The sequence below is a fragment of the Carcharodon carcharias genome, chromosome 28 (assembly GCF_017639515.1).
Source record: "Carcharodon carcharias isolate sCarCar2 chromosome 28, sCarCar2.pri, whole genome shotgun sequence".
In the NCBI taxonomy this organism is placed as follows: Eukaryota; Metazoa; Chordata; class Chondrichthyes; order Lamniformes; family Lamnidae; genus Carcharodon; species Carcharodon carcharias.
Genome location: NC_054494.1, coordinates 15,146,771 through 15,162,448, shown reverse-complemented (window position 1 = coordinate 15,162,448; position 15,678 = coordinate 15,146,771). Strand labels below are relative to the sequence as shown.

Genomic DNA, 15,678 nt, shown 5'->3' with positions numbered 1-15,678 from the left:
GTTCAGAAATGGTAGCCAAGTACATTAGAAATCTTTATTCCTTAAATACCAAATGAATGGCAGAAGATCATAAGCAAAAAAAATACACAATCTCAGTTCAGCTGAATAATTAATGACTTCAGCTTCACTTTGTCACTTCAAAAGTAATTCTCCCTTTTTTTTAATCTTATGAATACTCTGACTCTTGCTCTGTTCCTCATTCATTGACTCTCGTGAGTTACAAAGTCTGGGAATCAGTTCCAAGTCCAGCAAGATGCTCATCAGAACCAAAATCTCATCTCAACTCAATAAGGGAGAGCTTATCTTAAAGACTTTTTATTAGAACTTAAACCTATCTACCTGGTGAGATGAGAGTGATTGCCCTTGACATCAAGGCAGCATCTGACCGAGTGTGGCATCAAGGAGCCCTAGCAAAACTGGAATCAATGGGAATCAGGGGGGAAACTCTCTACTGGTTGGAGTCACACTTAGCACAAAGGAAGATGGCTGTGGTTGTTGGAGGTCAATCATCTCAGTTCCAGGACATCACTGCAGTTCCTCAGGGTCGTGTCCTAGGCCCAACATCTTGAGCTGCTTCATCAATGATCCTCCATCCATCATAAGGTCAGAAGTGGGAATGCTCGATAATGATTGCACAATGTTCAACACCATTTGCAACTCCTCAGATACTGAAGCAGTCCATGTCCAAATGCAGCAAGACATGGACGATATCCAGGCTTGGACTAACAAATGGCAAGTTACATTCATGCCACAGAAGTGTCGGGCAATAACCATCTCCAACAAGAGAGAATCTAACCATCGCCCCTCGACATTCAATGGCATTACTATTGCTGAATCCCTCACTACCAACATCCTTCGGGTTACCATTTACCAGAAACTGAACTGGACTAGCCATATAAATACTGTGGCTACAGGAGCAGGTCAGAGGCTAGGAATCCTGTGACGAGTAGCTCACCTAACTCCCTAAAGACTGTCCACCATCTATCTACAAGGCATAAGTCACGAGTGTGATGGATACTCTCCACTTGCCTGGATGAGTGCAGCTCCAACAACACTCAAGAAGCTGGACACCATCCCGGACAAAGCAGCCCACTTGATTGGCACCACATCCACAAACATTCACTCCCTCCACCACCGACACACAGTAGCCGCAGTGTGTATTATCTACAAGATGCACTGCAGGAACTCACCAAGGCTCCTTAGGCAGCACCTTCCAAACCCACTGCCACTAGCATCTAGAAGGACAAGGGCAGCAGATAGATAGGAACACAACCGCCTGGAAGTTCCCCTCCAAGTCACTCACCATCCTGACTTGGAAATATATCGCCATCCCTTCACTGTCGCTGGGTCAAAACCCTGGATCTCCCTCACTAACAGACTGTGGGTGCACCTATACCACATGGACTGCAGTGGTTCAAGAAGGCAGCTCACCACCATCTTCTCAAGGGCAACTAGGGATGAGCAATAAATGCTGGCCCAGCCAGCGAAGCCCACATCCCATGAATGAATTTTTTTTTAATCCCGTGAACGAGAAAAAAGAACCTCAGTCTACCATTTTCTCAAATTTCATCAAGAGTGCTGTGGACAGTTACTCTGTGTTGGGGAGAGATTGTTCTAATATTGCTCCAATCTCTTCTCTCATCACGCACACTTACATTACACTTTCTACAAGTCATCGAAGGAAAAGTGGTGATGAGAGTTGGGAAGAACCCAGACTGTGTCGACTTGCTAAATGTCCCAGGGGATTACACCACCCAGAGCATGAAAACCAATAACTAACAGTGACTTCCATTCATTGCAGCCCATTTCGGGATGAGGTAAGGAGAAATTTCTTCACTCAAGTGGTTGTGGATTTTTCGAAAGCTCTACCGAGAGAGCAGTGGATTTTCAATCGTTGAATATATTCAAGACAGAGATCGATAGATTTTTTTGATACTAAGGGATGCTAAGTGTTTGATACTAAGGGATGCTAAGTGTCCCTTATCTTAAGTATACAAAAGGTGCTTCACAGGAGATGGAAAGAAAACAGATGCCTAAGTTAAAGGAGGAAAGATTAGGAGGGTTTATCAAAAAGAAGTGGATTTTAAGGAAGATAGAGTTAAAGGAGGACATTCCAGAGCATGGAACCTTGTTGTTTGGTGGCACGATGTGGTAATGGAAAAGCGCATGAGGCTGGATTCAACAGAACAAGAGGGGTCAGGGAATGGGAGGGCTGTACAATTACAGAAAGTCACTGAGGTAGAGAGGGACAAAGCCATGGAGGAATTTAAAAACAAGGACAAGAATTTTAAAACAAAAACAGAATTACCTGGAAAAACTCAGCAGGTCTGGCAGCATCGGCGGAGAAGAAAAGAGTTGACGTTTCGAGTCCTCATGACCCTTCGACAGAACTTGAGTTCGAGTCCAAGAAAGAGTTGAAATATAAGCTGGTTTAAGGTGTGTGGGGGGGCGGCGGAAAGAGAGAGAGAGAGAGAGAAGTGGATGGGGGGTGTGGTTGTAGGGACAAACAAGCAGTGATAGAAGCAGATCATCAAAAGATGTCAACAACAATAGAACAAAAGAACACATAGGTGTTAAAAGTTGGTGATATTATCTAAACGAATGTGCTAATTAAGAATGGATGGTAGGGCACTCAAGATATAGCTCTAGTGGGGGTGAGGAGAGCATAAAAGATTTTAAGATATTTAAAAATAATGGAAATAGGTGGGAAAAGAAAAATCTATATAATTTATTGGAAAAAAAAGGAAGGGGGAAACAGAAAGGGGGTGGGGATGGGGGAGGGAGCTCACGACCTAAAGTTGTTGAATTCAATATTCAGTCCGGAAGGCTGTAAAGTGCCTAGTCGGAAGATGAGGTGTTGTTCCTCCAGTTTGCGTTGGGCTTCACTGGAACAATGCAGCAAGCTAAGGACAGACATGTGGGCAAGAGAGCAGGTTGGAGTGTTAAAATGGCAAGCGACAGGGAGGTTTGGGTCATTCTTGCGGACAGACCGCAGGTGTTCTGCAAAACGGTCGCCCAGTTTACGTTTGGTCTCTCCAATGTAGAGGAGACCACATTGGGAGCAACGAATGCAGTAGACTAAGTTGGGGGAAATGCAAGTGAAATGCTGCTTCACTTGAAAGGAGTGTTTGGGTCCTTGGACCGTGAGGAGAGAGGAAGTGAAGGGGCAGGTGTTGCATCTTTTGTGTGGGCATGGAGTGGTGCCATAGGAAGGGGTTGAGGAGTAGGGGGTGATGGAGGAGTGGACCAGGGTGTCCCGGAGGGAGCGATCCCTACGGAATGCTGATAGGGGGGGTGAAGGGAAGATGTGTTTGGTGGTGGCATCATGCTGGAGTTGGCGGAAATGGCGGAGGATGATCCTTTGAATGCGGAGGCTGGTGGGGTGATAAGTGAGGACAAGTGGGACCCTATCATGTTTCTGGGAGGGAGGAGAAGGCGTGAGGGCGGATGCGCGGGAGATGGGCCGGACACGGTTGAGGGCCCTGTCAACTACCGTGGGTGGAAAACCTCGGTTAAGGAAGAAGGAGGACATGTCAGAGGAACTGTTTTTGAAGGTGGCATCATCGGAACAGATGCGACGGAGGTGAAGGAACTGAGAGAATGGGATGGAGTCCTTACAGGAAGCGGGGTTTGAGGAGCTGTAGTCGAGGTAGCTGTGGGAGCCCTTACGCCCTCACCTCAATGAATTTCGGGCTCGGCATGACGCTGAACTCTTCTTCCGCCGTCTTCGTCTCCGGGCTCACTTCTTTGGGCAGGAGTCCTCTCCCAGTTCAACGGATCCTTTTACCCATCTCCAATATTCTCCCTCCACCTGGACCCCTCCCTCTGGATTCTTACCTTCTCTTGATCTTTTCATTGAGAACTGTCGGCGCGACATTAATCGTCTCAATTTTTCTGCTCCTCTCATCCATTCTAACCTGTCTCTCTCTGAGCTTACTGCACTCCATTCTCTCAGGTCCAACCCTGACATTGTCATCAAACCCGCTGACAAGGGTGGTGCTGTTGTTGTCTGGCGCACTGACCTCTACCTCACGGAGGCTGAGCGTCAACTCGCAGACACTTCCTCCTACCTCTCCCTGGACCATGACCCCACCACTGAACATCAAGCCATTGTTTCCAGGACTGTCACTGACCTCATCTCCTCTGGGGATCTTCCTCCCACAGCTTCCAACCTGATAGTCGCCCAACCTCGGACGGCCCGCTTCTATCTCCTACCCAAAATCCACAAACAGAACTGCCCCGGTAGACCGATCATCTCAGCTTGCTCCTGCCCCACAGAACTCATTTCTCATTATCTTGACTCCCTTCTCTCTCCCCTTGTCCAGTCCCTTCCCACCTACATCCGTGATTCCTCTGACACCTTACGTCACATCAACAATTTCCAGTTCCCTGGCCCCAACCGCTTCCTCTTCACCATGGATGTCCAATCCCTCTACATCTCCATCCCCCACCAGGATGGTCTGAGGGCCCTTAGCTTCTTCCTCGAACAGAGGCCCGAACAATCCCCATCCACCACTACTCTCCTCTGTCTGGCTGAACTTGTTCTCACGCTGAACAATTTCTCCTTCAACTCCTCTCACTTCCTCCAAATAAAAGGTGTGGCTATGGGTACCCGCATGGGCCCCAGCTATGCCTGTCTCTTTATGGGGTATGTGGAACATTCCTTGTTCCAGTCCTACTCCGGCCCCCTTCCACAACTCTTTCTCGGTACATCGATGATTACTTCGGTGCCGCTTCATGCTCTCGTCGGGACTTGGGAAAAATTTATTAATTTTGCTTCCAATCTCCACCCCTCCATCATTTTCACGTGGTCCATCTCTGACACTTCCCTTCCCTTCCTTGACCTCTCTGTCTCAATCTCTGGTGATAGACTGTCCACCAATATCCATTACAAACCCATCGACTCCCACAGATACCTCGACTACAGCTCCTCACACCCCGCTTCCTGTAAGGACTCCATCCCATTCTCTCAGTTCCTTCACCTCCGTCGCATCTGTTCCGATGATGCCACCTTCAAAAACAGTTCCTCTGACATGTCCTCCTTCTTCCTTAACCGAGGTTTTCCACCCACGGTAGTTGACAGGGCCCTCAACCGTGTCCGGCCCATCTCCCGCACATCCGCCCTCACGCCTTCTCCTCCCTCCCAGAAATATGATAGGGTCCCCCTTGTCCTCACTTATCACCCCACCAGCCTCCGCATTCAAAGGATCATCCTCCGCCATTTCCGCCAACTCCAGCATGATGCCACCACCAAACACATCTTCCCTTCACCCCCCCTATCGGCATTCCGTAGGGATCGCTCCCTCTGGGACACCCTGGTCCACTCCTCCATCACCCCCTACTCCTCAACCCCCTCCTATGGCACCACCCCATGCCCACGCAAAAGATGCAACACCTGCCCCTTCACTTCCTCTCTCCTCACCGTCCAATGGCCCAAACACTCCTTTCAAGTGAAGCAGCATTTCACTTGCATTTCCCCCAACTTAGTCTACTGCATTCGTTGCTCCCAATGCGGTCTCCTCTACATTGGAGAGACCAAACGTAAACTGGGCGACCGCTTTGCAGAACACCTGCGGTCTGTCCGCAAGAATAACCCAAACCTCCCTGTCGCTTGCCATTTTAACACTCCAACCTGCTCTCTTGCCCACATGTCTGTCCTTGGCTTGCTGCATTGTTCCAGTGAAGCCCAACGCAAACTGGAGGAACAACACCTCATCTTCCGACTAGGCACTTTACAGTCTTCCGGACTGAATATTGAATTCAACAACTTTAGGTCGTGAGCTCCCTCCCCCATCCCCACCCCCTTTCTGTTTCCCCCTTCCTTTTTTTTCCAATAAATTATATAGATTTTTCTTTTCCCACCTATTTCCATTATTTTTAAATATCTTAAAATCTTTTATGCTCTCCCCACCCCCACTAGAGCTATACCTTGAGTGCCCTACCATCCATTCTTAATTAGCACATTCGTTTAGATAATATCACCAACTTTTAACACCTATGTGTTCTTTTGTTCTATTGTTGTTGACATCTTTTGATGATCTGCTTCTATCACTGCTTGTTTGTCCCTACAACCACACCCCCCCTCCACTTCTCTCTCTCTCTCTCTCTCTCTCTCTTTCCGCCCCCCCCACACACCTTAAACCAGCTTATATTTCAACTCTTTCTTGGACTCGAACTCAAGTTCTGTCGAAGGGTCATGAGGACTCGAAACGTCAACTCTTTTCTTCTCCGCCGATGCTGCCGGACCTGCTGAGTTTTTCCAGGTAATTCTGTTTTTGTTTTGGATTTCCAGCATCCGCAGTTTTTTTGTTTTTATGACAAGAATTTTAAATTTGGCCATTCAGCAATATTGAACCTAGCTCCTGCTCTCGAATTAGTTCCCAACAAAGTGGACTATTTTTTCTAACCATGAACGCTCGAGTCATTGGAAAATCATGCGCGTGCCCTCAAATAGCAGAACCAACACTGACCTCTTCCACAATCTGTTGTCCCTTTGTCAGGGCCTTGACAAAGTTCTGGATAACCTGCAATTGCTCCCTCTTTTTAATGCTGGTGTTCTGATCGGTTCTGCAAAGGGCAAGGATAGGTTAAGAAAGAGAGAAAAAATTACTAAGCTTATCACATCCATCGAATAGCCAAACGCCAATGGATGCCCTAGCATTGCTAGAGACCCACCTTAACTTCAGGCATCAAGATATGGGCCAGAAAATAAAACACACAGACTTCAAGAAACCTCAAACAGTTTACTGGAATAGTATGACAAGAGAAAATCTATCCATGTTTACATTTTGGTTAAATTTACATTTTTGGTTCAAATTTCTACCAGTTGACAAATGTCTACTCACCCCCATTTTTCAGGGAAACCCTTCCTGTGGCACATCACAAGGGTTCCCAGAATCATCGCCAAATTTGTCCTGCCAACTCCTATTTGACAGCTGAAGACTAATGCAGGAGGGGGTCTTTTGGGATCCTGAAGTAGTATGAGATTTGGGGTCTCCTTAAAATAAAAACATAAACATGGTTATTATGAAGGATTTCTTAATGGGCATATATTTTCATTCGGCTATCTAAGTATAACAGACATGAAGTGACACATTTGACTGCAGCGAATCCTCTTAGCGTTGTGAAGTGTACATCTACTCCCCTCGGTTTAAGGCACTTGGATCAGAGGTTTGAAACGTTCTACATTTGTGAAAGGTGCTATATAAATGCAAATCTGCCTTTTTCTTTATGGGGAGTGGGTGGTGGCACTAAAAAGTGTCCCTGATTAAGCAAAACCAGCAAGGGGTTATCAAACCCAATGCTTCAGATCAGAGAAGGGAGGAAAGTTACAGGGTCTGACAGAAGTGTTTTTTGCCTGTGTGGTGGTACGTGTTCACTCAGGGAGCCTAAGTTGCTGTGGTAACATGCCCTTTTGCACACGTGTTGTGGGCTGGAACTATAGATAGTGATGGTAGAGGCTCCAATGCTCTTCTCATCACATGGTGATCCAAGTACTGCTGTCCGTTCAGAATATTTAACTACGTTAATGACTTGTGGCGCTCACACAGAGCAACTAAGAACGGACAATAAAACACCACAAGAGATGTTCACATCCGAAAAATAAATAAAATTTCTCACCTCTGCCTCAGATTCGCTGCAGGTACAGATTTAGTATATAAATAATCGTTTGGTAGTATAGAACTTGAGTATTGCTGGAAAAAGACACATGTCAAAGCTTTTTTGTCTTGCACTCATCAGGACACTTCACTAGAATACCAGTATAAGCGGCAAACAACAATTTATACTGTATGAGAAGAGAGTGCTGGGGGGAGTGGACTCTGATTTGTAGAAGTGTTGCCATGGAGAATGCACCAATTGATACTGACTGACAGTTAATTGCCAAGCAATGTTTGAAATTTAAACCAGGCAGCTTGACCCTGATTGGTCTAAGCATTGGCCTGAGGAATCAATCAGCACTTATTTTGTTGAGTGCAAGATGAAAAGCTTTGATAAGTCTCTTTTCTCTGTAATTTAATGTATACTTTGACAGGATACACTGCAGCAAGATTTGACTTTCAAAAAATGTGTAACAAATTATTGCAGCTCCTTTTAGGAATATATACACCTAATTATATCAAACAGTACCTCACAACTGTTTAAACGCGGTGCAGCAACAGGTACTCTCTTTATTAAACAGCACACAATTTATTCTTCGGATCACTATCGGTTAGGTTCCATTACTGTAATGTTTAACGCAATGAATTTTGCATAAACAAACAGTAAATTCAGCCGCACACGGTCTTATAGGTGCAAGAAGCTAGGGTGTTTATCCAGTTACTGTAATCTGCAGGATATAATCTCAAATACACAAACCTGCAAAGGCTCAGGCACTTTGTACTAAAATGGTCAGCGTGCCCAGTGCGGAGTAGTTAGGTTGCACTGCACAACCTGCCAAAAATGGCAAAACAAGAAGATTGTGTGAAGGAAAGGAAGATGTAAACCAAACTGTTTTGAGAAGGATGAAGAAAAGCAGACAACTTGAAACACCGCAGAGTCAAGCCCATTGTTTAATTTTCATGCTTTCAATGGTTGTGTCACCTTTAGTTTGATGAAAAAAAACCCCCACACAATCTGTAATTTTCCTTCATAAACCGGGCTGAGGTATAAATAGAGAAACGTGGGAAACTTTTGGAAGCCCCTTGTTTTAACCCGGGTCCAGGTCGGGTGCCTGTGTTAGCTCCCGCTCTCCCCACCCACTCTACCACCCATTGTAGCTCATCAACCCCAACCTGTCCATCCCCGATCAGTGGGTTAGGTTCAAATTGGGGGGTTTCTGTCTGAACATGAGCCACAAGGCATCTGCGATCGGAGGCTTTTGTACCCCAAATGCACCACAGTGAAGCAGAACCTCACCCGCTGCCGACCCCAACTGGAAAGCCACACAGAAACTGTCAGGCCACAAACACGTGGACACAGTGCCTGCAGTGCAGTAGTGGCTGGCGTGTTTCTTCACCCCCTAATCGCTAATGGCAGTATTGAAAGAGCCACATTAAATCAAGAGCCTCAGGTTCAATCCCTGGCGTTGATTGTGTGAAATAATCCCAGTCCAGGGCAGCAAGAGCGTTAAAGGTTACTAAACCAGCAAAGGATCCATACTTCTGGTCAATACCCAAGATCTCGCTACAGCACAGAAGACACCCAAACTGGTCTATGCTGGTGTTTATGCTCCACACAAGCCTCCTCCCACCCATTTTCACCTAATCCTATCAACATAAGCCTCTGTTTCTCCTTCAGGTGATTATTTGGCCTCCCCTTGAATGCATTTATGCTACTCACCTCAAGCTATTCCTTAGTGCTGGTGAATTTCACATTGTAACCACTGTCTGGGTAAAGAAATCTCTCCTGATTCATTATTGACTATCTCAGGGACATAGGAAATAGGAGCAGTAGGCCATTCGATCCATCAAACCTGCTCCGCCATTCACCTAGATCATGGCTGAGTGTCTATTTTAACATCATTTTCCCTGCACTATCCCTGTATCCCTTGATGTTTTTAATATGTAGAAATCTATCAATCTCAGTCTTGAACATACTCAATTATTGAGCCTCCACCGACCTCTGGGGTAGAGAATTCCAAAGATTCACCACCCTCAGAGTGAAGAAATTCCTCCTCATCTCAGTCGTAAATAGCTTGTCCCTTATTCTGAGACTGTGTGCCCTGGTTCTAGACACCAGTCAGGGGAAACATCCTTCATGCTTAGAGTCATACAGTTATACAGAACAGAAACAGGCCCTTCAGCCCATCATGTCCATGCCAGCCATCAAGCACCTATCTATTCTGATCCCATTTTCCAGCACTTGGTCTGTAGCCCTGTGTACTATGGCGTTTCAAGTGCTCACCTAAATATGACTTAACTGTTGTGAGGGTTCCTGCCTCTACCACCCCCTTGAGGCAGTGAGTTACAGATTCCAACCACCCTCTCGGTGAAATGCCTCGGTAAGCCACTCAGTTCAAGGGCAATTAGGGATGGGCAACCGGCACTGACCTTGCCAGCGACGGTCACATCCCGTGAAAGAGTAAAGGTCAAAGTGGCAAAGGCGTGAGGCCAGATTGCGAAATATGATGGGCTGCAGATCAAAGAGCAGAAGGCTGATCCCTAGATAGAGAATATGCTGCAGGTTGGGCTGCTAATGAAAAACGTTAAGGGAGGAAATGAAGAAACAAAAGGCCGAGACCATGAGGGCTCTGATGCTTCATGGACAGAGGCTGCACCTTCAATGACCCTGAGAACTGCACCTTGGGAGACTGGATGGGCCTAGCAGATTCAAAAACCGCGCAGAGAAACCAGGGGCCAAGCAAGCAGTGATGGTGGATATAAGGAGAGCCTGGGGCCCAGCTAGATTGTGAGGTAAGGATGGAGGTGATAGAAATTGAGATTGTGTAGGTATAAATGAGGTGAACAAAAACAAAATGACTCCTTGGAGGGAATTTTAACCAAAATGGGTCAGAAAAGAGGTGCAGCTAAAGTCTTAAAAATCTGAATCCCAATCCAAATCTGCCTCGATCCTGCCCACTTCCGGCTTTAACAGAGACCACAAGGTGGGCCAGTGACCAACCCAATCCAAGGAGACGGGTTGGTATGCTAAATATGATAATGAGGTTGCGGACCTCATTGTCGTTCAGCTTTTGAACTTTAACTGTTGTCAGACAGCCCTCAGGAAACCCAGCATTCCCATTCGATTGGGGGCTTGGAGGATCGAGGTGAGTGCCTTCACACCTACCCTCCTGGATTCAGGATGCCACCCTGATCAGGCACCTGGCTGCCTCCAAAACCACCAACCTTCATCACGGGACCTTTGATCTCCCTGTCACCCTGAGGCTGTGATTCCTCCACATCAAGGCTTCTGACTCCACTACTAGGCCTCCGGTTTCATCCCCCCAACTCCACCAAGGCCTCTGACCTCAACCCCCAGGCCTTGACCTCATACACCCCCCACTCCAATCCTCTGTCTTGCAAGACCCCCAAATTCCCCGCCATCTTGACCCCCAAAGGCCTCTGATCTTCAGCCCTTGACCTCTCCTCCTCTGGCCTCATGTCCTCACTCCCCAGGCCCCATGAGGTGGCAGCCTCTGTCCCTTCCCCAATCAAACCTTCTTCCACCCACCCTGACCCCCATATTCTGTCAACTCCCCTCTACCCACCATGAGATCCAGCCTACCGCTCCCATCACACACTGACCTGTCCTGTTGCCTTCTCTGACAGGTTCCCCCATCCGACTGGAAACCAAGTCAATCAGGGCAGGAATCCAAACTGCTGGCTTCTCTGCAGCTCTTTGGCCCAGCCACTGCCAGTAAAAAATCTGGGTCTGTGGCTATACTTGTCACTTCACTCAGTACCTTGTTTAAACCCAGCCTCACAGGGTTAACAGGAAAAAAATTCCTACAGCTATGATATACCCCTCCCCCGCCCATCAACTACTGTCACCACTCACTGTGAAGACTCCCACTCGGGTGAGATCCTGGATAAGTTCCCAGTCAAGGCTTCCAACAAATAAAAAGAGGGAAGAAAAACGAGTATGGAGTAATGGGAACATTGCCATTTTTAATTACACTTCATTCCCAATGGATGTGTTCTTAACCAAGCAGTGAAAGCATCAAAATGGGAACTTGCAACCAAGACGAGTGCAGCTCATTTTAGTTTGGGCAATTGTCACATACACTCTCTCTCTCTCTCTCTCTTTATGCTCTGCACTTGCACTAAAGCAACTAACTGCAACAGAGATGAGAGACAAGACTTGTGTGTGGGCTGATCAAATCAATTAAAAACTAAAGATAAACCAGCAGATGGACTTCTGCCTACATGATGCAGCGATCTCCAATAATCCTGGGGGTGAGACAGAAAATGGAAAAAGCATTCTGATTTAAAAAGGAAACAGGACGATGGTAGGTTTCCCCACGTAGCAGCTGATACCCTTGTATCGCGAGTTGGAGTGACCGACACCAAAGGGTCAGCAGATCTGGAAGTTTTCAGTGGTCCTGTGTTACGTGAAGTGTACACACTTACCCTGAGCGAGTTAATAAAAGCATCTAGCTGTGACTGTAGCGGTAACCCATCCACAGACAGAGGTAACCGGTGATACCTAAAATAACAGGCATCAAACAAAACATTATCACAGAGAAGAACAAATAGACACAGCCTCAGCTAATTAGAAACCCTTATGTAATCGCCTGTTAGCAGCTACATATAATAACAGTTTATTACTGAGGTCCTTGGGATGTTATTTACTGGCTGAACGAACAGCGTATAAATGACAATTTGCAAGTGTGTTCTCAGCTTCTTGACTGGGATTATAAATGAGGCCCCATTGGTTTTATCTGTTTCCACCACACATTGAAAATGAATCCGGGAACTAATTAGCTAATATCAATTAAGAAACAGTAACAATGGACGGGGCAGGGAGAAGAGGAAGAGGGGGAGAGGGAGGGGGGAGAGGGAGGGGGGAAAGAAGGATGGGCGGGGGTTTTAAATGGCTGGTTGTGGTGTAATTAGAGTGATGACTGTGGACTGGGAGTGCACAGTTTTGTGGTGAGTGCAGTTGTGCTGGTACAGAAGTACAACTTTACACTCTGGCCCAGCTGGAGGTTGTGCGAGCCAAAAACACTTCAAATAGGCTTCCTTGCTGAAAAGGAAAGGGAATTAAAACTAAAATGTCGGGAAATAACCAAATTGAACGAACAATGGAGTAAATCCAATGTACCATAAGACCATAAGACATAGGAGCAGAAATTAGGCCATTCGGCCCATCGAGTCTGCTCCGCCATTCAATCATGGCTGATAAGTCTCTCAACCCCATTCTCCCACCTTCTCCCCGTAACCTTTGATCCCCTTAACAATCAAGAACCTATCGATCTCGGTCTTAAATACACTCAATGACCTGGCCTCCACAGCCTTCTGTGGCAATGAAATCCATAGATTCACCATTCTCTGGCTAAAGAAGTTTCTCCTCATCTCTGTTCTAAAAGGTCTCCCCTTTACTCTGAAGTCTCGGGTCCTAGTCTCTCCTACTAATGGAAACATCTTCCCCACGTCCACTCTATCCAGGCCTTTCAGTATTCTGTAAGTTTCAATCAGATTCCCCCCTCATCCTTCCAAACTCCATCGAGTTTAGACCCAGAGTCCTCAAACGTACCATCGACCATGAGGCCCTTCTTAAAAAGGGTTTTGGACAGTCAGCTAAAAATGGTAACCGTTGGGAATACATGAGGTCGTTTCTTGAATTGGTGCTCCCAACACGCGGAGCCTCATATGGGGGAGGCGGGTATCGGGAACTTGGGCACGGAGGTCGTTTTCAGGAAAACCGTACAGACGCGCTGACCTCAGCATCCAAAACGTGCCATGTGTATTAGTCGCTCATCAAATCCACCCGAGAGGATGAGAGCGGGTTCTGCTGCCATTTTCACGTTGATGAATAGAAACAGCAGGATGGGTTTAATCATTTAATAGCCAAGCCCACTCCAGCAAGAGGTGAGCAATCCCCCTGCCATTTTGCGTCAGTCTGGTGATCCGAAAACCGCCAATGTCTGAAAGCTGGACCTTTTTTGAAGCAGCCGCGATCTGGCTTTCCCTCCTCGCCACCATCTTGGTCTAAGCTGGTGGAAGGCTGGACCATTCCCTGGAGCTGCTCCCAGTCCAACACCAACACTCCCCTGAAAAGCAGTGGGAGCCCCATTGACAGAGCCTCTTCCAGCGAAGTAACACTGAGCGACCTGATGCAGCTCCAAGGAATTTCCTTGGCCCATCTTGCGGCATTTTATCCGCTTCTTTCAAAGCTGCCCCCTGCAATCCTCACTTGAAAAGCACACCCTGATCACTCTACATGTCCAAACCGGCCCGAACTTCCCCACCTGTAAACCAGCAAGATCCAAAATCCGGCACAGACTCAGTCCCAAGGTTACCAGTTTTCAGCTGCTAACCCTGTCTAACTTTAACTCTTTGCAAATGTACAGCTCAAAAATCATTTAGAAGGGGTCTTTTGGAACTGCCCCACTTATCTCCAAACTTTAAACGTTAGCCATGTGGTGAACAAGGCTCCACACAGATACAGGACCTTCATCAATAGCCCCCGCTTCATGAGTTCAGCTTATGACCCTCCCTGCCAATTGAAGGTGTGCTGCATTGTTGAAGATGCTGTCTTTCAGATGACCCATTAAACCAGTGTTCCCGTTTGCCTGCTCAAGGGGACGTTAAAGATGCCGAGAAGGGTGTGAAGAGAGGCAGGGAGCTGTCCTGGGAGGACCCCTGGTCACTATCCCCTCCTCAACCATTTAAAAGCTGACTGGCTGATCACTCATCTCGTTACTGACTTGTAGGACTTCGCTGTGCGCAAAACTGGCGCCTGTAGTTTAATGTGTCATCCGAAGGTTGGCATCTTCAGCAATGTAGCACTCCCTCGAGCATCAGGCTGGATTTTGAGGTGAAGTGACACAGCAGCTTCAGAGGGGAAAAGAGACACCAGCTGAGCTAAGCTAACATCTCAGACAAGAATATGTTCCCTTCCAGGCATTTGATGTAACGCAGGCCATTCGAAATAAACAGCAAAGAAAGGTTCAGTGGCAAATATATCTCTTTTCCATAAACATGGAAATATCTATGGAACGTTAGGAGAGAGAGAGCGAGTGAGCTGTGGCATTTCGTAAAGGTGCATCAGACTGAACAATGCTAACTAGGGCCCTCATTCAAACATTTGTTTCTTTCACAGGAACATTGTGAAAATGACAATGACAAATGCCAAATATTAGCTTGCAGCACATTTTATTTTGTTCCTCCTCACCACCTCACTCCAAGCTAGAATACACGGATTACTCTACTGCAGCTTGCTAGTCCAGAGTGAAGTGGTCATTAAAATGATTCACACAGGCCACAGCATTTTATGTGTGAGTATGACTGAAAGAAGACAAAAATAAAAGCTGCCTTTCGCTATGGTCATTTTAAAATGTTTTCTTGCTCTATATATTTGTCTGGTTTCAACTAGGTTCAGTTTCCCAGAAACCTGAGGTCACAGCCTCATTTCTCAGAAAACTTTTTAGAATCCAGCAAAGGGCCACCAAAATGTTGACAGAAAGGGTATGCTAGGATACAACTCGGAGATTACTGCAGCCCTTCAATAGCTTGCCTCAATTTGTCTTCTCTATGGGTGAGTCTGAGCAGAAAGAGGGGGCAGATAACTAAACTGAGGGGGGAGCATCACACCTGATCCCACGCCCACATCCCTAGCCCAGCCCCAAACCCCCAGTCCTGCCATACACCCCCAGCTCAGCTGTACCCACCTCCCCAGCCTAATCCCACCGCTCCACTCCCCTAACACAGTCCCATTCTCCAAACCCATTCCAGCAAAGCCATTGGACAACGAGTAAGGAATCTGTAGTTTCTAGTGACTGTAGCATCTCTGGGAACTCCCACATTCCAGACCTCACCTCCCAAACAGCACCGCCCTAGGGGATACATTCAGGGCCCCTGGTACCTGTGATTTTAATGAATCTTACATGTTACTATCTTCAGCTGAGGAGGGTAAAGCTGGTGAGTCTCCATCAAGCTAGAAATTAGTTATACCTCTTGGGCAAAAAATAAATATAAATTTGAGCATTTTCCCCACCAAAACATTGAGGGAAGTTCCCTTCAGTATTTACTTACCCTT

General features: G+C 46.7%; 1 protein-coding gene across 2 annotated transcripts in view; it reads right to left on the bottom strand.

Moving 5' to 3' along the window:
- Positions 1 to 15,678, bottom strand: part of LOC121270895 (paladin-like) — a 260,286-nt gene that overhangs the window by 164,875 nt on the left and 79,733 nt on the right. For both annotated transcript variants that reach the window (XM_041176468.1, XM_041176469.1), the window contains exons 7-9: positions 12,048 to 12,123; positions 6,846 to 6,997; positions 6,471 to 6,567 (exon numbers count right to left, since the gene is read on the bottom strand). In XM_041176468.1, coding sequence (XP_041032402.1) covers positions 6,471 to 6,567; positions 6,846 to 6,997; positions 12,048 to 12,123 — 325 coding nt within the window. The remainder of the gene's footprint in view (positions 1 to 6,470; positions 6,568 to 6,845; positions 6,998 to 12,047; positions 12,124 to 15,678) is intronic.